The 25,220-nt window shown below is 40.1% G+C and overlaps 1 protein-coding gene across 6 annotated transcripts in view; it reads right to left on the reverse strand.

Moving 5' to 3' along the window:
- Window positions 1-25,220, reverse strand: part of c2cd3 (C2 domain containing 3 centriole elongation regulator) — a 222,277-nt gene that overhangs the window by 143,782 nt on the left and 53,275 nt on the right. For all 6 annotated transcript variants that reach the window (XR_015757475.1, XM_087988324.1, XM_087988325.1 and 3 more), the window contains 9 exons: window positions 23,680-23,798; window positions 19,627-19,761; window positions 17,021-17,530; window positions 12,191-12,342; window positions 9,957-10,200; window positions 9,008-9,185; window positions 5,923-6,106; window positions 3,143-3,315; window positions 2,504-2,639 (listed from right to left, as the gene is read on the reverse strand). Coding sequence is in view for 5 of the 6 variants with exons in the window: in XM_087988324.1 (XP_087844450.1) it covers window positions 2,504-2,639; window positions 3,143-3,315; window positions 5,923-6,106; window positions 9,008-9,185; window positions 9,957-10,200; window positions 12,191-12,342; window positions 17,021-17,530; window positions 19,627-19,761; window positions 23,680-23,798 (1,831 nt within the window). In the remaining variant the exon portion in view is untranslated. The remainder of the gene's footprint in view (window positions 1-2,503; window positions 2,640-3,142; window positions 3,316-5,922; window positions 6,107-9,007; window positions 9,186-9,956; window positions 10,201-12,190; window positions 12,343-17,020; window positions 17,531-19,626; window positions 19,762-23,679; window positions 23,799-25,220) is intronic.

Here is a 25,220-nt window from a genome sequence, read left to right on the forward strand (position 1 = left end):
AGGCACAATATTCCTCATCCATTATGAGTGGTTAATTCACAAATTAATATCTTGTGTAATGTAGTGATATGTTGTAAAAATAGAGTTCTCTGTTGGGCTGTAATGCCATTAAATAATATATTGGTATCTTTCAGCAAAAGGAACCTAGAGCAAAAAAAAACAAGTGTGAACAAGAATTGCGACTGCTGTTCAATTAAATATAAATGAGGAGAAATACTATCACGAGGCTGACAGGGTTGAAGTAATTAAGTGTAAAGATCTAGTCCTATCCTAGGGTATACCTATACAAAAGTGAATACAAATACATGCTAATCCTATGGGAAATGGAAGGTTGTTACATGAGGGTATGAGATCTATTGTATCTTGCACAAAGTTAATATTTCAGGAAAGTCAATAATTTGTTGAGCATTTTCAGAATTTTATGTTTTTGTTTCAGATTTTCAGTATTCATGATCTTTTGCTTTTATTACAGAGTATTTGAGTGCTTTTCTCTAGAAAAGCATTAACTTCAAGGAGATTTTACTGAAATTGTTAAATAACTGGAAGAACAAGATTCAATAAGACTTACATTAACCAACTTTGAAGGTCTAGGTATTTGCTCACAAATTATTGAAATATAGAATAAAGTTAGATGACAAGAGGTACTTTTTTTCACAAAGAAACTGAGCTATTCAACGAGTTGATGTATCATGGTGTGAGGACATATTTATGCAAATGTTAAAACTGAATTCATAACATACAAAATACAGGTAGGATGGAAGTAACAATTTGTGACAGTTCTACTATGACAATATTGGTCAGGTTTGACAGTCCTGCTTTTCCTGTTTGATATTTTCACATGCTGGTCCCTATCTCTTTCAAATATTACTCTCTCCACCTTTGTAGCTACTTAAAAGGAAAACATTCCATCTTTTAAAAGCTCACCTGTGGAAAATATCTATTCTAATGCTATCCTGCGTTTCGCTAGCGATTGTTTCCTAACACAATTTTTTTTAATAGAATCCCTACAGTGTGGAAACATGCCCTTCGGCCCAACAACTTCATACCGGTCCAACAACTTCACACCAACCCTCCAAAGAGTGACCTACCCAGACCCATTCCCTATCCCTGTATTTACCCCCAGTGTACCTAACCTACACATCCCTGAACACTCTGGGCAATTTAGCATGGCCAATTCACCTAACCTGCACATTTTTTGGACTGCGGGAGGAAACCAGAGCACCCGTAGAAAACCCACACAGACACAGGGAAAATGTGCAAACTCCATACACACAGCCGCCGAGATTGGATTCTCTGCAGAAGTATTTCAATTGGTGTGAAGTGCTTTAGAATGCCCTGAAATTGTGAAAGATGCTATTTAAACATGAAATAAAAGGGTACAAATGTAAAAGGGGTGCAGAAGCAGAGGGATTAGGGTGTATGCATGTAAAATCCTATTTGATGCCCATACCTAGAAGGCAAATGTTGTCTTTTAATGGACTTTTCCACCTGATCTTTCATTGTTAAACAGCTAGGAATCATACCTTACTGTTGCCAGTTTTTTTTAGTGGGAGTTCTATATTTAGAAGTCACAGCTACCAGCAGCTTGAGTAGCAAAAAATGAGCTCTCATCAACATTAAGTTTGTGTTTGGTGCCTTTCCAATGAATTTGTAATATACCTTTTCCAAAACACTTTCTTTGTCGTTCCTAGAATAGGGTATCTAAAACCAAGCAATGCTCCAAATATGGTCTCTCAACGGGTGCAGATTAATCATTTACCTTCTTGTATTTATTTCAATATCCTGATACAATAAACTCAGAATTCAATTAATTTTCAGGGCTTTTCTCAAGAACAGTTCTGCTTTCAAATCACACCATCTGCAGCTCCATTCTTCCACTAAAATGAGGCTATCCATATTTGAGATACATATCAATTTTTCACACTTAAATAAATTATAATGTCATCACATTCATTTTACAAAATTGAATTTAGAGCACAAATTGTGATTGTCTCATGTGTTCCAGTTTTCTGCATTTTTATTCAGTTTGTTATATCCTTATCTGGTTTGAGCAAATTAAAATATGAACTTTTAGAGAGCTACCAATATGGATCTTTAGCTACATCTTGTCAATCTGCAAAACATCAACGATCCATATATTCTAGTTGTTAACCCTTCAACTGTCTCTTTTAGTCACACTGTATTCAATATGCTGAGCCTTATCAATCTTGGCAATATTTCTCTGGTGGCACTTGGTCAATTACTTTTGAAGGTCCAAATGCATCCCTTTAGGTCTACCTGGTCAATAATTTATTTTAAGAGTTTAATTAGTCAGAGTACTGAAGCTGTACGTAAAAATGCAAAGAGAAAAAACAGAATCAGGTATTAAAATCTGTCACAATTCTAAACAATGTGATCTTTAAAATAATTGTTAACATGAAGCAAAAATCCCATTTTAAATTTTAACACCAATAAAATCATAAGTGAATATCAGATCCATGAAATATTACTTAATTTTCCTCACCTTGCTGCAGCTTGTAGCCCTGAAGCCCGGAGGAGCTTTATTGAAAGGGACACAGCATGAGATGCTACGATACCTTCCCTGGCATCCTCAGTTGTTTGCACTGAACATCTATATTTTACACTAACATCCAATAAGCCTGCAACACATGTGAAAGAATTACATGATATTCGAGGTAAATTACATTATACTCTCTCCATGTTGCAACATGAAATTTGCGTTCAGAAAATCAAGCTTTGTAGTCTACAACAAGATATTAAAAATAAGAGTTGCATGGTTATTTGATGTCTCAGCTTAACTTTTAGAAAATGCGATTTAATTGAAAAACACAGTCAACAATTTGTTTCATCACACATGGAACAGGAACTGTTTTCCTCAACATTAAACAGGTAACTCAGCAATATCAGGTCACAGGCTGGTAATTAAAGAATTTACATTGATAGCTTTTGGAACTATGCATTAGCTTTTACGAAGCTGTTGGTCAAGTTAACTTTCTAGATTGGTTAATATAGGCAACTTGTTTCAACATTCCTCCCTGAATGACAGAGCTTCACTAAATGTTATAAAGCAGTTAATATCGATCGGTTCACCTACGTACTTAATCCTCTGATGTAAATAAAAAGATAAAAATATTTCACGTACCGGTGGAGCGCACAGGATGTCCTTCAACATTTTCTGTTCTAGGCATTAGGGGAATACTAAACATTTGAACTCCAACCTCCTTGCGATGTTGCATAGTTACCATAGCACACAGCTTTGATAAAGGTAGGACACTCCTGGCAACAAGTTGGTCTCTAACATTCGGGTAATAATACCTGAGAGAATAAAATGAGTTTGTTACCCAACTTCACATTAAATTAACTCCCCAAAGCCTCTCTGCCATCTACTTAAAACAAGTCAGGAGTGTGATAGTATATTCTCCACCTGTTGAGAGAAGTGCAACTCTTAACAACATTCAAGAGGTTCAAGATCATCTAGGACAAAGCAGCCCATTTCATCAGCACCCCATCCACCACCTTACATGCTCACTGCCCCTACACAGGAAAATGCTAGTAGCTTGCATCATCTACAAGGTGCACTGCAAAACTTTTCAATCCAAGATCTCTATAACCTGGGAGAAAGGCAACAGACCAGGCACATGAGAACACCACTATCTACAAATGCTTTCAAGCCACACAATATCCTGACTTGGAACTAAACTGCTGTTCCTTCCTCATTAGGTCAAAAACCTGGAATTTCCTTCTCTATAACATCATGGATTTACCAACATCACAGAGTACAACAGTTCAAATTTGGGAAGGGAAATAAATTTTGAACTATCCACAATTTTTTGTAAGGTAATTCAATATATTCAGGTAAATTTGCAATGTGGGCCATCTACACTAGCCAGTGGCCACATACACAGTTTCCTGTAAGCGAAAGGAATATGCTCAAACCTTGAAATAAAACCAAAGTGTTAGAGAAACTCTGCAGGCCTGGCAGCATCTGTGGAGATGGAAAGAAAGAACATTTCAAGTCCTTCTTTGGAACTTGTACCTTTTGCATCAGGGAACTTGAAAGGACAATAATTCCCCGTTGTTTACTCCATGGCAATGGTGCCACTAAAGTCAACTTACCAATCAGTGGCAAGAAAAGTGATCCAACAGCAACACCTCTCCCAGGCCAACTTGTTCAGCTTTGAGGCACTAATGACTCAAAACCAGCCTTAAGCAGACTTCCAAAGTAACTTTCTACATGGAGCTCCTTAGTGGCATGAAACTCCAAGAATACAACAGAACTGTTTCAGGAACTCCCTCAAAGAAGGACAGAAGCCTGGAGTTCTGGATTTCTGGTCCACCGACATTACTATTATACCACTATCTACCCCCACCTGTCCCCTGGGCTTGGCCATTCACCCTATCCATGCCCCTCATGATTTTATAAACCTCTATATGGTCACCCCTCAACCTCCGATGCTCCAGGGAAAATAGTCCCAGCCTATTCAGCCTCTCCCTATCGCTCCAACTCTCCAACCTTGGCAACATCCTTGTAAGTCTTTTCTGAATCCTTCCAAGTTTCACAACATCTTTCCTATAGCAGTGAGACCAGAACTAAATGCAGTATTCCAAAAGTGGCCTGTCTAATGTCCTGTATAACTGCAACATGACCTCCCACTTCTATACTCAACGCACTGACCAATAAAGGCAACCACATCAAATATCTTCTTCACTAACCTGTCTACCTGCGACTCCACTTTCAAGGAACTATGAACCTGCACCCCGAGGTTTCTTTGTTCAGCAACACTCACCAGGACCTTACCATTAAGGTGTATAAGTCATGCCCTGATTTGCCCTACTAAAATACAGCATCTCACATTTATCTAAATTAAACTCTAACTGTCACTCCTCAGTCCATTTACCCATCTGATCAAGGTCCTGTTGTAATGTGAGGTAACCTTCTTCGCTGTCCACTACATCATCAATATTGGTGTCAGCAGCAATTGTATTAACCACACTTCTTATATTCACATCCAAATCATTTATATGAATGATAAAAAGCAGTGGACCCAGCACCAATCCTTGCAGCACACTACTTGTCACAGGCCTCCAATCAAAAATCAACCCTCCACCACCATCATCTGACTCCTACCTTTGAGCAAATTTTGTATCTTAATGGACAGTTCTCCTTGTATTCCATGGGGTCTAACCAGCCTACCATGTGGAACCTTGTTAGATGCCTTACTGGAGTCCATACAATGTCCACCGCGCTGCCTTCATCAATCTTCTTTCTCATTTCTTCAAAAAATTCAGTCAAGTTAGTGAGACACGATTTCCCAAGCACAAAGTCATGTTGACTGTCCTTAATCAATCACTGCATTTCCAAATCCTATCCCACAGAATCCCTTCCAATAACTTACCCACCACAGACGTCAGGCTCCCCAATCTATAGTTCCCTGGCTTGTCCTTATCACCTTTCTTAAACAATGGCACCATGTTCGCCACACTCCAGTATTCCAGCAGCTCATCGATGGCTATTGATGACACAGATATCTCAGTAAGGGGCCGAGCAATCATTTCCCTAGCTTCCCACAAAGTTCTCTTGTGGCAGATCACATATCTGAACATATCAGTTTATGCAAAGCTCATCCAACTGGATTGGTTGCAAGTCATTTTTGATCCTTAAGGATAAGGACCCTTTTCTCCTGTAGTATAAATTGCAATGATTGCTTCAAATTTAGCCTTCTTGCATTTGATCTGATGACTAGAGGCCTAAATGTTCTGGCAACATAATACCTTTCAGCAATTAACACAAAGATGAATACGGATTCACATTTAGTCTAAAGTAGTTTTAAATTTAATGCAGCTGATGACACATCTCACAGAGTCTCCATCCTATTTTCCTGCTAGATAAGATCAACTTATTTCTATGGTTTCAGCATTTACCTACACCAAACTTCAAACTGAATGCCACTGCCTTCTCCAAACATTTGCTTTGAACAAGTATTCAGCAGTATCTTCTGAACTGGAAGGTCCAGTGGGATGAGAAGAGAATGATTTTGGCAGTCATTAAACAGAGGATCTGGTACACACAATGTGGTTGCTGTTCGAAAAGGCTTCAAGATGATGTCTGTAGCAAAACAATGAGTACAAAAAATGGTTTAATTTAACTGCAGGAATTAATCACCATTGTATTTAAACACACGAACCTGTTTCAGATTTGGGTTCATGTAGAAGTTGACTTTCCAGAACATCTGGGCACAAGTATTAAAGATCTTAATAATTAGATTAGATTAAATTAATTAGATTACTTACAGTGTGGAAACAGGTCCTTCGGCCCAACAAGTCCACACCGCCCCGCCGAAGCGCAACCCACCCATACCCCTACATTTACCCCTTACCTAACACTACGGGCAATTTAGCATGGCCAATTCACCTGACCTGCACATCTTTGGACTGTGGGAGGAAACCGGAGCACCTGGAGGAAACCCACGCAGACATGGGGAGAACGTGCAAACTCCACACAGTCAGTCGCCTAAGGCGTGATTTGAACCCGGGTCTCTGGCGCTGTGAGGCAGCAGTGCGAACCACTGAGCCACCGTGCCGCCCACTAATGAAACCACAATGAAACCATTTGCACAAAACAATTTAAATTTATAAGTTGCATGTAATGAATCTATAACTGATGGCGTAAAAAATACAGCAGCTATTTTTTATTTAAAAATTTCTAAAGAAGTGGATACTGCTGGCAAGAAAAATGTCTCTTGTCCCTCCTAAGTTGCTCCAAGAGGGTGGTGGTGGGCCTTCTTGCAACCTCAGTATTTTGACAGAATTGAGTAGTCTTCCAGACTATTTCAAAGGTTGATACAGCAGAGAAGAGATAAATTGTTTGTCTGATCTCGTTCAACCTCCACAGAAATCTGCAATTTCCACTATTAGACCTGAATCACTACAGAGTTTTCATTTCCACTTTCTTGCTCAGAAGATGAGATCACCCTATCACCACATAACAATTTGTATCTAAATAGCTTTTCAACGTTCAAAAAAAAGCCAAGGTGCTTTGCAGAACTGTAATCTGACACAAAACCAAGGCAAAGATGGTACTATTAGGACAAACGATCAAAGATGTATTTATTCATAGTGAATGAGTGTTGCTGGCCAGGTGAGGATTTATTGCCCATTTCTAATTATCCAGAGGGTAGTTAAGAGTCAACCACATTGCTGTGGGTCTGGAGTCACATGTTGGCCAGACCCAGCAAGGACAGCGGGTTCTTTCTCTAAAGATAGATTTTTCTGATAGCTGACAATAGTTTCATTGTCAACTTGAACTTATCATACCACCTTTTTTTAAACTGAATCAAATTCCATCATCTGTGTATTGGGATTCAAATCTGGGTCCCCAGAACATTTCCTGGATCTATGGCTTAATAGTCTAGCAATAATATGATGAAGTCATTGCCTTACCTGGTCAAAGAAGTGAGTTTCATGGAAACTTTTACATGAGGAGAGACACTTAAGAGGCAAATGGGTTTTATGAAGGAGGCCCATGGTGACTGAACAACAGTGTGACAACAGTAGAACAAAGCAAGGCTGATGCAAAAAAGATCAGTGTTAAGTATATGAAGAGTAAATCTATTGAATTGTGCTAGTAGGGATCTGGAAGAGGCGGTTGGCTAGTGTTATTATTGCTAGACCATTCACCTAGAGACCCAGATAATATCCTGGGGACCAGGGTTTGAACCCACGACAGATGGTAGAATTTGAATTCAATAAAAATAATCTGGGCTCAGTGGTGACCATGATTCCATTGTCGATTGTCAGAAAAATCCATCTGGTTCACTGATGTCCTTTAGGGAAGGAAACCACCATCCTTATTTGATTTGGCTTACATGTGACTCCAGACCCACAACAACCTTAAACTGTCCTCTGCATAATTACAGAAGGGCAATAACTGCTGGCATAGCCAGCGACACCCTTATCCCAGGAATGAATTAAAAAAAGGCTACAAGGATGAGACGTAAAACTAAGAAGAACTTAAATAAGAGGATGTGTGTTAAGTTATGAGGTGTGGGGGACCAGAATCCAACATAGGTCAGCAAAGAAAGGAATGACGCACCAGCAGGGTTTAAGGTTGGAAGGGAAATGAGATAATTGCCAAAGAGGAGATAGAAATGACGTCAAGGTTCCAGACAATTCTGTAATTAAAAAACTTGGAAGTTTTTAAACACCAAACTAACCGGCGAGTGCAATAGTAATACAAAAACCTATTTCTATTAACTCCCAAACAAAGAACTAACTACATCAAACATACCAAATACTTTAATTACATTTTTTTTCAGTTATCTTAAATTCCTTCTACCAGCAAATCTATTTTCAAGTCATTTGCTATGTCTTTTATACAAATTAGGAACTCACTACATGAATAGTAAATAGCAAAAACCTACATTCTATCATTCCAAGGTAAATTCTATGTGCTTACCTGAAGAGCGCACACTCTTACCAGAGGCTAAACAGTTACTTATGACAATGCCTCAAATAATGGCTTCAGTCTTCATAGTGCTTGACTCAAGTTACAGCTATTGCAAGGCCAAAAATAAACAGAAAACACAACGATAACAGCAACCTAGTGCACTAGGGGAAATATGGGAGGGGTCTTGGACAGAGAGAGCGTGGGCATCATCAGGTATATGGAAACCTAAACTCATTTCTGCAAATAGTGAGGCAGCACACAGATATGGGAACATGCCCTTGGGGTTTCCAGGGGTAATGGCACAGGAATAGGGCCTCAATTCTACAGAATAATTAAATTTTCTGTGACAGTAATGTTTTAAAAAACTATTGATAAACTCCCTTCTAGTTCACATCTTGTGTTTGATCATTTGTTTTACATTTTTGGGAAGTTCCAGTGTTGTTTCCATTAATGCAATTTCTTCCCCGAATTTACAATTTATTTACAAGTGCTATAAAATTTTAAATGTATTATGCTATGTCCAAATTGGAAATAAGCATTTCGGAATATAAAAGTACTTACCATTTCCAAATGGTACTCTCTCAGTTATTGTATTTACATCTTGAGTTGGGAAATAATATTGTACATAACAGTCTGCTTCTCCCCAGACAGTGGATTGCAAAGGAGTCAATCCTTTAAGTTGCATCACATTTATCTCAAATATATGTTCTATCAGTTGTTTTGTCTCCTTTCTGTCCAACTGAGAAAGTACATGTTAATATGACATAATTATATCTTTAAACCTTAAAAAAGCTTCGTACACATTTAGCAAATTAAACCTATTACGGTGCTTACACCACATTTGACAGAATGTGCATGAAGAATACAGACAAGGAGTTTCTCTCAGTGTAATTACTTCAACAATTCAAGGTAACTAATGTCTTGGTGAAATGCAACTGGTTGGCATTAGGTGGGGTGTGGATTAATTGACATGAAGCGGTTTCATCTGCACACTAACACAGAAGTGGTGAGATGACACTGGAGAAAGGTGACTAACACCACAATGCATGAAAGCTAAGTGGTGTAACAACTTTTCCAAGGTGCTATTTCATTCTACTCTTCTGTGTTGAGTTTTATATGGAGCTAAATTTAAAAAAAGCAGTCATGAGGTTTTGCTAACACAAAATAGTAAAACTTATCTGTGAAATGAGAAAGAATGACAAATCAATTTTCTTTTATTTTGGGAGAAAGCGTGAGTTACCGGTAATCAGAGTTCCGCACATCACAAGGCAAAGTGACTCACAAACAAATGGATCTCTTCACACTAATAACTTTCATTGTGTTAGCTACACTTTGGCTCAATAGTTACAGGTCAGAGACTACAAATATAATAACTTAATTTCGACAAGGTTTTAGAAAGTGGCACAAATTCACATGCACAAAATGTTTATTTAGGTCTTGAAGCAAATAAGGTCACGTGGGCTTTTGACTACATTACAACACAAATTAACTAATATCATAACAATCAAACCTTTGAAGGAACTGAAAGCACTTGATCCAGAAAATGAGGTATCTGCTGCACACTAGCAAGCGATATTCCCTCATCATTTTTCAATTTCTGAAGTGCTGCTATTTGGTCTGCTTCTCCCATTGCTAGTAGAACACGAAGGTTGCCCTTTTGACTGCCTGTGAAAACATCCATCATTGGCATGTAGCTGTCCACAGCAACCACGGGATATTGAGCTTGGAGCAATAAATGTGAAATCTTGGGATCCCTTTTGATTTGCAAAAAAAATTTTTAAAAAATCAATGGTCACCAAATAGAAAGCAACCACAGCTTTGATCAATTACATTTTTCCAAATCTGTCATTAGCCTTCATTTACCACATTGAAATAACAAACAAAAACTTAGAAGCTTTTAAATACCAAATTAACAAGACAGTCAACGGATGGTCAAGAAACTACACACGAAAATAATCACTTGTAATTTCTTGTTTGGGGTTTAATGGAGACATCAAATGATTCAAATATTTTAATTACATCAAATTTTGTTTTTCTATCATCGTAAGTTCCTTCTAGTTATTGCTCATAGCTTTTTTCCCAATTTTAACGTTAACACCTAGAAATTATTTGATATTTCTTTTACTCAAACTGGGAACTCGCTACATGAATAATGCATATCAAATACCTACATTCTACAAGATTATAGTCATAGTCATAGAGATGTACAGCATGGAAACAGACCCTCAGTCCAACTTGTCCATGCCGACCAGATATCCCAACCCAATCTAGTGTCACCTGCCAGCACCTGGCCCATATCCCTCCAAACCCTTCCTATTCATAAACCTCTCATAAACCCATCCAGATGCCTTTTGAATGTTGCAATTGTACCTGCTTCCATCACTTGCTCTGGCAGCGCATTCCATACACGTACCACCCGGTGTGTGAAAATGTTGCCCCTTAGGTCTTTTTTATGTCTTCCCCCCTCACCTTAAACCTATGCCCTCTAGTTCTGGACTCCCTCACCCCAGAGGAATTCTACATGCTTGCCTGAAGAGTGTACTCTCTCATTAAGCTGGAGGTTAAACAGTGACTTCCCAAATTTCACTCCAATCTTTTCACATGTACTCTATACTTACGCAGCAAAGATTTTTATTTTTATGCAAAGCATATAGCCAAGTTGTGTGATTTCTGAAGAATGCAGTAAAATTATGAAACTTAAACAAAACATGAAGAAACAATCATAGTGGATAAAAAGTTCAGACCTTCCTCACAAGTGAGAAATCAGAGCTGAAAACTAAAATGTTTAAGATCATAAGACAAAGGAGCAGAAATTAGGCCATTCAGCCCATGAAGTCTGGTCTGCCATTCTATCATGGCTAATAAGTTTCTCAACCCCATTCTCCTACTTTCTCCCCATAACCCTGGATCTCCTTGATACTCAAGAATCTATCTATCTCAGTCTTAAATATACTCAATTATCAGGCCTTCACAGCCTCTCTGGCTGAAGATGTTTCTCCTTATCTGTATGCTACAACGTCTTCCTTCTACTCTAAGTTTGCACACATTCTTTTCAGCGAGGTTATAAAGGCAGTGATTCCGAAAGCCTGGTTTAACTACTTGTGAATGCTTTAAAGTTTTAAAATAACTCTTGTACAATGAAAGGGGAGTGGCCAGTTCTCCCAGCTCAGCTTTTCTGATTGGTTTCGTTTTAGCACGCACTCTGTTATGAAACTGCTGGACCCAAACAAGCAGGTCCATGCTGATCCTCCCTCTCTCTGACATCTCTCCTGTAAGAAACTGTATTGGATATTGCCTTTTTTTTGCAAAGGGGTGTTTATGGGAATTGTTGCAAGTATTGGAACAGCTTCATTAAGTTGGGATAATCTGTTTGGGTTATTCTATATTCTGTTCTCTTTTGTGTTTTATTTGGTAATCTTGCAAAGTAAATTCTGTTTTGTTTAAAACTAAGTGGTTGGGCCAGCTGCATCACTGCTGAAATATCCACCATACACCTGCTTAAAACAACGAGCAAAGTTAGGGTCTGGACTACTTTCTTGAAATGTTTTGAGGGGGGTCTGGTCTGATCCATAACCAGGTGAATACATTTCCAACTTACAATAATGTTGTAGGAGGGTTAGCAGGTAGTGTAATGTTTCAAAAACCAATGATGTATAGCCGAATGTTTCAATGCATCTAAAGTAACATCACTCTGTGTGGTACATTTTAACACAAGTACCATTTCATATGCTCTATATCATTTACCTAAAAGATATATAAAACTGATGTAGAGGTAGCTTCACAAGGCCAAGAAGTTTCTCCTGCTGTGTGTTAATCACTTTATTCCAGACCTCTATAATCATCATGTTATTCTTCATCCTCTCCAATAATCTGGGAGTCAATGTGATTGGAGTTACCTGGTTTAAAGAAAAAGGTGAAACTAGCATACCCAAAACTTCAAATAGTTCTGGAAATGAATTATCAATAATGAAGTACAGTTCATATAACAGGCTGCGCTGGTCAACTCAATTTCATGGCCTAATTTTTACTTCTTACACTCTTTGCTTTTAAATGATAGTTAACTGCTGCAGATTTATATTTCTATAAATTATAAGATATCTTTTATCTAGAAACACCGGAACCAACTGTTTATCAGATAAAGGATGTTTTCGGATACACTCATACCAGTAAGTGTCACTATCTTCAAACCTGTTTCTGTCTACAGCAGAAGAGCATCTTCAGCTTCTCTGTTTCAGTCGCCAATCACAGTCTGGTTTAAACTGCCATCAATCCTATTGACCCAACAGGGCATCAGTTTGCATAGATTTATTACACTCTTCACGGCTTCAAACAAACATAGAACATTACAGCGCAGTACAGGCCCTTCGGACCTCGATGTTGCGCCAACCTGTCATACCAATCTGAAGCCCATCTAACCTACACTATTCCATGTACGTCCATATACTTGTACAATGGTGACTTAAATGTACTTAAAGTTGGCGAATCTACTGCCGTTGCAAGCAAAGCATTCCATACCCTTACTACTCTCCGAGTAAAGAAACTACTTCTGACATCTGCCCTATATCTATCACCCCTCAATTTAAAGCTATGCTCCCTCGAGCTCGCCATCACCATACTTGGAAAAAGGCTCTCCCTGTCCACCCTATCTAACCCTCTGATTATTTTATATGTCTCTATTAAATCACCTCTCAACCTTCTTCTCTCTAATGAAAACAGCCTCAAGTCCCTCAGCCTTTCCTCGTAAGACCTTCCCTCCATACCAGGCAACAGCCTAGTAAATATCCTCTGCACCCTTTCCAAAGCTTCCACATTCCTCTTATAATGCGGTGACCAGACTGTACACAGTACTCCAAGTGCGGCCATACCAAACTTTTGTACACCTGCAGCATAATCTCATGGTTCCAGAACTCGTTCCCTCTATTAATAAAAGCTAAAACACTGTATGCCTTCTTAACAACCCTGTCAACCTGGGTGGCAACTTTCAAGGATCTGTGTACCGAGATCTCTCTGCTCATCTACACTACCAAGAATCTTACCATTAGCCCAGTACTTTGCATTCCGGTTACTCCGACCAAAGTGAATCACCTCATATTTGCCCACATTAAACTCCACTTGCCACCTCTCAGCCAATCTCTGCAGCTTATCTATGTCTCTCTGTAACCTACAACATCCTTCATCACTATCCACAACTCCACCGACCTTAGTGTTGTCTGCAAATTTAGTAACTCACCCTTCTACGCCCTCATCCAGGTCGTTTGTAAAAATGACGATCAGCAGTGGATCCAACACCGACCCTTGCATTACACCACTAGTAACTGGACTCCAAGATGAACATTTCCCACCAACCACCACCCTCTGTCTTCTTTCAGCAAGCCGATTACTGAGCCAAACTGCTATATCTCCCACAATCCCATTCCTCCGCATTCTGTACGATAGCCTACTGTGGGGAACCTTAACAAACGCGTTGCTGAAATCCATATACACCACATCAACCGGTTTACTCTCATCTACCTGTTTGGTCACCTTCTCAAAGAACTCAATAAGGTTTGTGAGGCACGACCTACCCTTCACAAAACCGTGCTGTCTATCCCTAATCAAATTATTCTTTTCTAGATGATTATAAATCCTATCTCTTATAACCTTTTCCAACACGTTACCAACAACTGAAGTAAGGCTCACTGGTCTATAATTACCAGGATTGTCTCTACTCCCCTTTTTGAACAGGGGAACCACATTTGCTATTCCCTTCAGTCTTCTGGCACTATTCCTGTACACAATGACGATTTAAAGATCAATGCCAAAGGCTCGGCAATCTCCTCCCTGGCTTCCCAGAGGATCCTAGGATAAATCCTATTCGACCCAGGGGACTTATCTATTTTCACACTCTGCAGGATTTCTAATACCTCTTCCTTGTGAACCTCAATCCCACCTAGTCCAGTAGCCTGTATCTCAGTATTCTCCTCGACAACATTGTCGTTTTCTAGAGTGAATTCTGTCGAAAAATATTCATTTAGTGCTTCCCCTCTCTCCTCTGACTCCACACACAACTTCCCACTACTATCCTTGATTGGCCCTAATCTTACTCTCGTCATTCTTTTATTCCTTAAATACCTATAGAAAGCCTTAGGGTTTACCCTGATCCTATCCGCCAATAACTTCTCATGTCTCCTCCTGGCTTTTCGGAGTTCTCTCTTTAGATCTTTCCTGGCTATCTTGTAACCCTCAAGCACCCTAACTGAGCCTTCACATCTCAACCTAACATAAGCCTTCTTCTTCCTCTTGATCAGAGATTCCACTTCCTTCGTAAACCACGGCTCCTGCGCTCTACAGCTTCCTCCCTGCCTGACAGGTAAATACTTATCTAGGACACCCAGGAGCTTTTCCTTGAATAAGCTCCACATTTCTAATGTGCCCATCCCCTACAGTTTCTTTCCCATCCTATGCTTCCTAAATCTTGCCTAATCACACCGTAATTGCTTTTCCCCTAGCTGTAACTCTTGCCCAGTGGTATACACCTATCCCTTTCTATCACTAAAGTAAACATAACAGAATTGTGATCGCTATCACCAAAGTGCTCACCACTTCCAAGTCTATCACCTGGCCGGGCTCATTACCCAGTACCAAATCTAATGTGGCTTTGCCCCTTGTTGGCCTGTCTACATACTGTGTCAGGAAGCCCTCCTGCACACACTGGAAAAACTGACCCATCTATAATGCTCGTGCTATAGTGTTCCCAGTCAATATTTGGAAAGTTGAAGTCTCCCATGACAACTACCCTGTCTCTCTTGCTCCTTTCGAGAATCATCTTTGCTATCCTTTCCTCTACATCTCTGGAACTATTCGGAGGCTTACAGAAAACTCCCAACAAGGTGACCTCTCCTTTCCTGTTTCTAACCTCAGCCCATACTACCTCCGTTGACGAGTCCCCAAACATCCTTTCTGCAACTATAATACTCTCCTTGACCAACAATGCCACACTTCTCCCTCTTTTACCATCTTCTCTGTTCTTACTGAAACATCTAAATCCTTTGCTTAAAAAATCAGACACAATGGAGATCTGGGTGGGTAAATAATCTGCTCTTTTCTAATTATTAGGTCAAACTGGGAAAAAAAGTGATGTCCAGTGTACAAATAAGTGCACTGGAAGTGTAGAATACTGAGAAGGTAGGAATACACTAAATGCTAGTGAGTTTTGAGAAGATTTGTAGCTCAAGTTAAGATTCTGGATGTAGGTTTGCTCGCTGAGCTGGAAGGTTCATTTTCAGACATTTCGTCACAATACTAGATAACATCTTCAGTGAGCCTCCGGACGAAGCACTGCTGATGATTCCTGCTTTCTACTTACATGTTTGGGTTTCCTTGGGTTCGTGATGTCATTTCCTGTTCTTTTTCTCAGGGGGTGGTAAATGGGGTCCAAGTCAATGTGTTTGTTGATAGAGTTCCAGTTGGAATGCCATGCTTCTGGGAATTCTTGTGCGTGTCTCCGTTTGGCTTGTCCTAGGATGGATGTGTTGTCCCAGTTGAAGTGGTGTCCTTCCTTACCTGTATGTAAGGATACTAATGAGAGAGGGTCATGTCGTTTTGTGGCTAGTTAATGTTCATGTATCCTGGTGGCTAACTTTCTGCCTGTTTGCCCAATGTTGTGCTCAGGATACATGAACATTAACTAGCCACAAAACGACATGACCCACTCTCACCCGTATCCTTACATACAGATAAGGAAGGACACCACTTCGACTGGGACAACACATCCACCCTAGGACAAGCCAAACAGAGACACGCACAAGAATTCCCAGAAGCATGGCATTCTAACCAGAACTCTATCAACAAACTCACTGACTTGAACCCATTTACCACCCCCTGAGAAAAAGAACAGGAAATGACATCACCACAGGAAGTGACATCACCAACCCAAAGAAGCCAAGCAGGAATCATCAGCAGTGCTTCATCCGGAGGCTCACTGAAAATGTTACCTAGTATTGTGACGAATCGTCTGAAAATGAACCTTCTAGTTCAGCAAGCAAACCTACATCCAGAACACTAAGTGCATAGTGAAATCCTAATGACGGAAGCTTATAGGTCCATTTGGGCCCTTTAGAAATAAGCTTTATTTCTAAAGCTTACCCAGACCCAGAGCAGATCCAGACAGATCTGCAGATGTGCTGAGTTTGGGCCAAATGAAGCCTTTCTCTAAAGGGCGCAAACTCAGCATGTCTACAATCCGCTTTCACAAAGACCAAGTTTTGAGTTTTTTCTATTTTTTGGTCTGCAGATAGAAGATGAAAATGGCTCGTATGATGACTGTTCTACACAGTAAGTGGAAATGGACAAATTTTAGTTTAAAATAAACATATCACATAAAATAGTAAAATGGCTTGGCATATGGTAATCAGACATTACACTAAGAAACATGTTTTCATTTCCTCCATCCACAGTACACATTCTTTGTTAGGCTACTGGCCATCCATGCTTTGTAGTAAATACAAAACTAAGATCCTTTCTTAATGTCTTATTCAAAATCTTAACATATGTAATCTATTATTAATTGTTAATCTCTCTCAAAAAAAGACTTACCAGTGAGAAGTTGAAAATTGGGCAGCTTGTGCTGCAGCTAACTGTAGATCTTGTTGCCTCATCTGTGCTGAAAAGCTTACATTTTAGGTAGATATTGTCCTGTTGCTGCATTCTGCCATCCCTCACGACAAAGTCTTTTCCATCAGGCACCATCAGTAGAACATGCAATAAAAAACCCATTTCTTCTTCAACTGAAAAATTAAACTGTTCTATTGAATTTTGCACTGCAGATTCAGGGGAAGCATTATGATGATTTTGATAGCTCGGTCTGGATATGTAGTTTGCACGACTTTGTTTCAAATGAGCTTCAACATTTCTTTTATTTGACAATTTAAAGGCAAGTGGACGAAAAGGACAGGGATCAACTGGACAAACATCAACACCTTTGAGTTGCTCTACCGGAAGTTTTGATCCTGGATTAGATATAGCACAAGTCCTTTTAGGAGAAACAGCTAATCTGGCATTAGCACTGGTAAAATATTTGTTGTCAGCGACAAGCTCGATAGCCACCTATAGAACAAATGAAGTTAGAATTTTAATGAAAGAAGAAAGAAAATTAGACTATGATAAATTCAGACTAATGCAGTAAATCTTTCTGCTGTGTTAATATTTGAATTCATCTGTTGTTAATTTGCTCCCTGTTCCCTCTTGTGAAATTGACTCTTGAGCAGCAGGCACCCTCCAGACGGTTCCATTCTGGAACTGTCATCTGTTACAAAGCCTAGATGCATGTATTGGTGTTTTATCCAAGATGGCAGCACAGGTCTCACCCAGTGTTCATTCTCACTCATTTCAAACAGGTGACTGCTACTCAATAGTGATGAGGAATAGCAACATTTGCTACTTTGTCCCTTTGAAACAATGGGCATGATGACCAATTTTAGCGTTCTCACTGCAAACAACTAGATATCAGGTAACTCGATGTAGCCCTGATTTCTTTTTCCATTAGTTCATGCAATGTGGGAATTGCTGGATAGGCCAGCACTTAATGCCCTTTCCTAATTACACTTGAGAAGAGTGACGAGCATTCTTCTTAAATCATGACAATCCATGGCAGAGGGAATAACACTCAATGCTGTAAGGAAGAGCATTTCATGATTTTGACCCAGCACCAGTAAAGCAACAATGAAACAGCTCTAAGTCAGGAAGGTGCATGGCTTGACAGGAGAACTTGCAAGGAGTGGTGCTCCCATGTACCTGCTGCCCTTATCCTAATACATGAGAGGTTGCGGGTCTGGAAGGTATTGTTAGAGAAGAGTCTTGCTGAATTCTTCAGGCGCATCTTTTAAATGGTATATACTGCTGCCATTGTCCGTTAGTGGTAAAGGGAGTAAAGGTTGGTGGGATGCCAATCAGGCGAGCTGTTTTGTCTTGAATGGTGCTGAACTTGAGTGTTATTGGAGCTGCTCATCCAGGAAAGTGGAGAGTATTCCATCACATTCCTGATTTGTGCCTTGTAGATGGTGGAAAGGCATTGTGGAGACAAGAGGTGAGTTACTTGTTGCAGAATTCCGAGCATGTGTGGCCTGCTCTAGTAGTCACAACATCTGCATGGTTTTTCCAGATCAATGGTAACTTCCCAGGATGCTGACACTACAGAATTTGATTTTCTCCTTTTTGAGATGGTCACTGCCCAGCACTGGCGTAGTGCAAATGTTACTGCCACTTATCATTCCAAACTTGATGTTGACCCTACCTTGCATGTGGACAGTTCCTTGTATAATCATCAACAAACATCCCCACCTTCTGACCTTAAGATGGAAGGAAGGTCATTGATAAAGATGCTGAAGGTGATTGGGCCTAGGACATTAACGAGAAGAACTACTGCAGAGATGTCCTGGAGTTGAGCTAACTGACCTCCAGCAATCATAATAATCTTCCTTTTAGCTAGGTATGATTCAAACCAGTTTCCTCCCTGAGTAAAACTAACTACAGTTTTGTAGGGCTCCTTGATGCCATACTTGGATAATGAGCCTGAGATCTCTCTGGCTAATGCAGTAAATTCATAAACTGCTTTCTACTGCCCAAAATTCTTTCAAGCATCTAATTTAATATTAGTTGTTAAGTAGTTTAAATCAATTAATTTGTGATTTTGTACTTGCGAGTTACTCAAATTCGAAAAGTACCTCACATTGCTGAAATCCCAGCTATATCCTTTACTTCTTTTAGTCTTTGCAAATATATTGCTCTCTCAATTTCACACATGCAGTCTCAAAACCAGCAACCTCAGGACATCTCTGCTAGATTTTGGATCTTGCCAATTTTTGAGTTGGGTGGTTTTGGACAGATCGAATCAGTTTGGCTGGGTAAAGGGCCACTCAGACCAGGGCAAAAAACAGGCACAACAAGTCAATAACCTTGCCAAATACAGCAAGTCGCCAAAAAGACAGTTGTTGTTTTTTTCATCTAATAACAATTTACAAATTATGCCTGGCAGTTTAAAAAATATTTTTGGATATCACCGGTTTTCTGGCAGTTGGATTTGAGACCTTGCCCCTGTAGTATTTCTCAATTAAGACAGCATAAGAGTTGACCTAGGCTTCCACTTTACAATTTTCCCTGTCAACTGATGCACAATTTGTCTTCCAATTATTTCTCATGATTACCTTTAAAGGACCAATCGGTTGTTGTTGTCTTTTATTGTCAAACACCATTTCCACAGGCAATTCATTGGTGATACTTAACAAGTCTGATTGAATGACAGCTCGAAGTGCAAGAGTAGCTGTGCCGATCAAAATGGGCTTTTGTAATGAAAAAGAAAATAAATTAGGTAATAATCACTGGAACAAATTATTCCATAAAGCTTATTTATGTACATTAAGAAGTGCCTTTTAATGCAATAAATATACAATGTGTCATTTCTGCATTTTCAAAAACCTATTTTTTTTAAAAAAAGAATTTGCTTTGTTTTCAGAGGGAGAAGAAATCAGTAAGAAACCAATTCCCGGTCTGCTAACAAGTGTTGACCTTGTGGCTAGTTCCTAGTATATGGAACAGCCTCAAAAGCAATCGAGACCCCAGCTCCTCGGCATTAGGATGTTCATGCCCAAGTTACAGATTTTGAGAAAACAAAAAAACGTCAACTGGATGAAGTAATATTCATTGAACAATATTAAAAGCTGTAAAACACAAGCTTAAAGCTCAAACCATTTATTGTGATTGTCAAAAATATTATGTTCTGCCTTCCACGGCCATAAATAGAACTCACTGAACTGACATGTCCATTCCCTCACTCTACTAACAGTCACAGTGGCCTAACATGTTTTTCTTAGACTGAGCTGAATTTAATAGAAATTTTCAGCACAGGATAATTTCCAAAAAGATCCTGTGCTTCTAACAATGTTATTAAATTAAACATGAAAAGGTACTGTCCTTTACGAACATAAAACAGGCATTAAGTTAGGGTTTCAGTTGTAGCTGGCCCTATTCAGGGAGACTTCATGACACAGTCATAGATTCTTACAGCATGGAAACAGACCCTTCGGTCCAATTCATTCATCCCAACCTGACCTAGTCCCATTTGCCCATGCCTCTCTAAACCCTTACTATTCATATATCCATCCGGATGCCTTTTAAATGTTGCAATTGTGATAGCTTCTGGCAGCTCATTCCGTACAAGCACCACCCTCTGCATGAAAAAGTTACCCCTCAGCTCCTTTATAACCTTTTCCCCTCTCACCTTAAACTTATGCCCTGTAGTTTTGGACTCACCTGCCCTAGGAAAAAGATATTGGCTAATCACCCTAGCTACAGCGTGCAGAGAGTCTGTGAGGAAGGATAGACAATTAGTAGGGCAAAGTTACAGTCAGTGTGATGGGTTAAGTGTGTCTATTTTAACACAAAAATTGTCTGGAATAAGGATGATGAATTTAAGAGCATGGATCAGTACTTGGAGCTACAATATTGTGTCTATAATGGAGACTTGGATACCACAGGGATAGGAACGGTTGTTGGGACTTACATGCTTCAAAAGGAATAGAGAAGGAGGTAAAAGAGGTGGGGGAAATGGCATTGCTAATCAGGGATAGTATAACAGCTGCTGAAAAGGATGTCATCGAGGAAAGTTTGTCTACTGAATCAGTATGGGTGGAAGTCAGAAACAGGAAAGGAGCAGTCACTTTGCTGGGAGCAGATTGAGGCGCAGGTTTTGGAAAGGTGCAGAAGTAACAGGGCTGTTGTCATGGGTGACTTCAACTTCCTTAATATTGATTGGAGCCTCCTTAGTGCAAATAGTTTGGATGGAGCAGATTTTGTCAGGTGCATTCAGGAATTATTCCTGACTCAATATGTAGATAGGTGGACTAGAGCGAAGGTCATACTGAATTTGGTGCTTGGCAACGAAACAGGTCAAGTGCCAGATCTCTCGGTGGGAGAGCATTTCCATGATAGTGATCACAATTCCCTGACCTTTACTGTCGTCATGGAGAAGGATAAGAGCAGACAGTATGGGAAAGTATTTAATTAGGAGAGGGGGAATTACAATGGCATTAGGCAGGAACTGTGGAACAGATATTCTCAGAGAAAAGTATGACAGAAATATGGATATTGTTTAGGGAGCACTTGCTGCGATTGCTGGATTGGTTTGTCTCACTGAGGCAAGAAAGGGATAGTTGGGTGAAGGAATCTTGGATGACAAGAAATGTGGAACATCTAGTCAAGAGGAAGAAGGAAGCTTATTTAAGGTTAGGGAAGCAAGGATCAGACAGGGCTCTAGAGACTTACAAGTTAGCCAGGAAGGAGCTGAGGAACTTAGGAGAGCTAGAAGAGGGCATGAAAAAGCATAGCAGGTAGGATTAAGGAAAACACCAAGGCATACTACACTTATGAGAGGAACAATAGGATGGCCAGATTGAGGGTAGGGCCAATCAGGGATAGTGAAGGAAACTTGTGCCTGGAGCTGGAAAAGGTAGGGGAGGTCCTTAGTGAATACTGAAGCAAAGTATCCATTACTGAGGACAGCGTGAAACAGGCTGATACGCTCGAACAGGTTGATATTAAGAAGGCGGATATACTGGAAATTTTGAAAAACATGTGGATAGATAAGTCCCCGGGCCAGATGGGATATACCCAGGGTACTACAAGAAACGAGGGAAGAGATTGCTGCATCTTTGGTGATGATCTTTGCGTACTCACTGTCCACTAGAGTAGTGTCAGATGATTGGAGGGTGGCAAATGTTATTCCGCTGTTCAAGAAAGGGATTAGGGATAACCCTGGGAATTGCTGACCAGTCAGTCTTATGTCAGTGGAGGGCAAGTATTGGAGAGGATTCTGAGAGGCAGGAATTATGACTATTTGGAAAAGCACACTTTGATTAGAGATAGTCAGCATGGCTTTTAGAGAGGCAGTTCATGCCTCACAAACTTTATTGAATTCTTTGAAGATGTGACAAAACACATTGATGAAGGTTGAGCATTGGAGTAGTTTATATGGATTTTAGCAAGGCATTTGATAAAGTTTCCCATGGTAGGTTCATTCAAAAAGAAAGGAGACATGGGATATAGGGTTGTCTGGATACAGAATTGGCTGGCCCATAGAAGACAGAGGGTGGTAGCAGATTGAAAGTTTTCAGCCTGGAGCTTGGTGACCAGTGGTGTTCCACAGGGATCTGTTGTGGGACCTCTGCTCTTTGTGATTTTTATAAATGACTTGAATGAATGAGGCAGTGGAAGGGTGGTTTAGTAAGTTTGCGAATGGCATGAAGGTTGGTGGAGTTATGGATAGTGTGGAGAGCTGTTGTAGGTTGCAACAGGGCATTGACAGGATGCAGAGCTGGGCTGAAAAGTGGCAAATGGAGTTCAACCTGGAAAAGTGTGAAGTGATTCACTTTGGAAGACCAAATTTGAATGCAGATTACAGAGTTAAAGGCAGGATTCTTGGCAGTGTGGAGAATCAGAAGGGTCTTGGGGTCCACGTCCATAGATCCCTCAAAGTTGCCAGCCAAGTTGATCAGCTTGTTAAGAAAGCACATGGTGCGTTGGCTTTCTTTAGCAAGGGGATTGAGTTTAAGAGCTGAGGTTAGGCTGCAGCTCTATAAAGCCCTGGTTCGGCTGCACTTGAAATATTGTGTTCAGTTCTGGTCGCCTCATTATAGGGAGCATGTGGAAGCTTTTGAGAGGGTGCAGAGGAGATTTACTAGAATGGACTGGAGGGCATGTCTTATGAAGAAAGGTTGAGGTAGCTAGGGCTTTTCTCATTGGAGCGAAAAAGGATAAGAAGTGACTTAATAAGAGATGTACAAGATGTTGAGAGGCATAGATAGAGTGGATAGCCAGAGACTTTTTCCAGGGCGGAAATGGCCTTCATGAGGGGGCATAATTTTAAGGTGATTGGAGGAAGGTGTAGGGGAAATATCAGAGGTAAGTTCTTAACACAGAAAATGGTGGGTGCGTGGAATGCACTGCCAGCAGTGGAAGTACAGAGATACATTAGAGGCATTTAAGCAACTCTTGGATAGGCACATGGATGATAGTAAAATGAAGAGTATGTAGGTTAATTTGATCTAAGAGTAGGTTAAAAGGTTGGCACAACATCGAAGGCCAAAGGGCCTGTAACTGTTCTATACCAGGCATTTTCTTATAGCTTTTGTTATCTATGTGAAAAAAAAATGAATGTTTACATTTACGTCACCAAGACTTTTAAAATATAATTTACTTCTAACCTTTTTCTGTGTACTCTTTTTGGAATGAATTTTGAACACAAGATCAGAGTTCCACCATCGCTCTATCATTAAACCACTAAAACAAATAGGAAAAACAAAACGCTGCTGGAACTTCACAACTGTAAGAAATAGAAAAAAGTTTAAATATTTTTAAAAATTTCTTAGAGCATCCATTTAATTTTATTTATTCTTATACTGGAATTGGATGTTACTGCTCAGCATTTGATACTAATTCCTAATCATACTTGTAAAGCTGATGAGGAGCTGCCTTCTTGAACTGCTTCATTGATGCCATGCTTGGTCAAATATTGTCCTGATACCAAGGACAGTCATTCATACCTAAACTTGATGGAAGTTCTTTTGTTTATTTTAGGACCAAGGCTGTAATGTGATCAGGAGCTGAGCAGCCCTGGCAGAACACAAACTAAGCATTAGTGAGCAGGTTATTACTGTTTACTTTCTACTTGATAGCATTGTTGGTGACACCTTCCACTACTTTGCTTGGTCAATGTCAGTGTTGTAATGTACTGGAACAGCTAGAGGTGTGGTCTGTTCTGGAGCACAAATCTTCAGCAGTATTGCAGGAATGTTGTCAGGGCCATAGGTTCTGCCATACGCAGTGCCATGTGCCTTCAGCATCTTTCTTCGTATCATGTGGCATGAATCAAATTGGCTAAAAACAGGCATCTTTTATACTGTAAACCTGTAAAGGAGGCCAAAATGCAACATACTCTTGGCACTTACAGATCAAAATGTTTCAGCCTTGTCTTGTGCACTCACGCAATGTTCTGTTATGATTCGGAGATGCCGGTGTTGGACTAGGGTGTACAAAGTTAAAAATCACACAACACCAGGTTATAGTCCAACAGGTTTAATTGGAAGCACACTAGCTTTCAGAGCAACGCTTTCGGTACAATCACCTGATGAAGGAGCGTCGCTCCGAAAGCTAGTGTGCTTCCAATTAAACCTGTTGGACTATAACCTGGTGTTGTGTGATTTTTAACAATGTTCTGTTAGTGAGTTTAGGGATACTCTGGAACCCCCCCCTCCTGTTTGTTGTTTAATAGTCCACTATCACTTAGAATTGGATATGGCAGGACTGCTGATCTGTTGGGTCTGGGATTGCATAGCTCTGTCAATTGTAAGCTGCTTCAACTACTGGCATGCAAGCAGTCCTGTGTTGCAACTTCACCAAGTTAAAACCTTTTAAGTTGTGGCCAGTGTTTGGCACGCAGTCTTCATTACAGTAGGTGTTTAAATGTCAACCTTTATCTCTTGCCAGCTCACTGCAATCTCAGGAAGTTTTGTCCTTGGCCACTGTCAAGTTGCTGAACAGGTTTTGTCTCCGTCACCCAAAGCATGCTTGATTCCACACAGCAGGAAGTTCACATGAGAACATTCTAGGCAATCTATTTTTTGGGGCAGCACAGTGGCTCAATGGTTAGCACTACTGCCCCACAGCATCAGGCCCTGGGTTCGATTCCACCCTTGGACGATTGTGCGTGGAGTTTGCACATTCTTCATGTGCCTGTGTGAGTTTC

The sequence above is a fragment of the Chiloscyllium plagiosum genome, unplaced genomic scaffold, assembly GCF_037043375.1.
Source record: "Chiloscyllium plagiosum isolate Xiang-an unplaced genomic scaffold, Cpla_swu_hap1 HiC_scaffold_6, whole genome shotgun sequence".
Lineage (NCBI taxonomy): Eukaryota > Metazoa > Chordata > Chondrichthyes > Orectolobiformes > Hemiscylliidae > Chiloscyllium > Chiloscyllium plagiosum.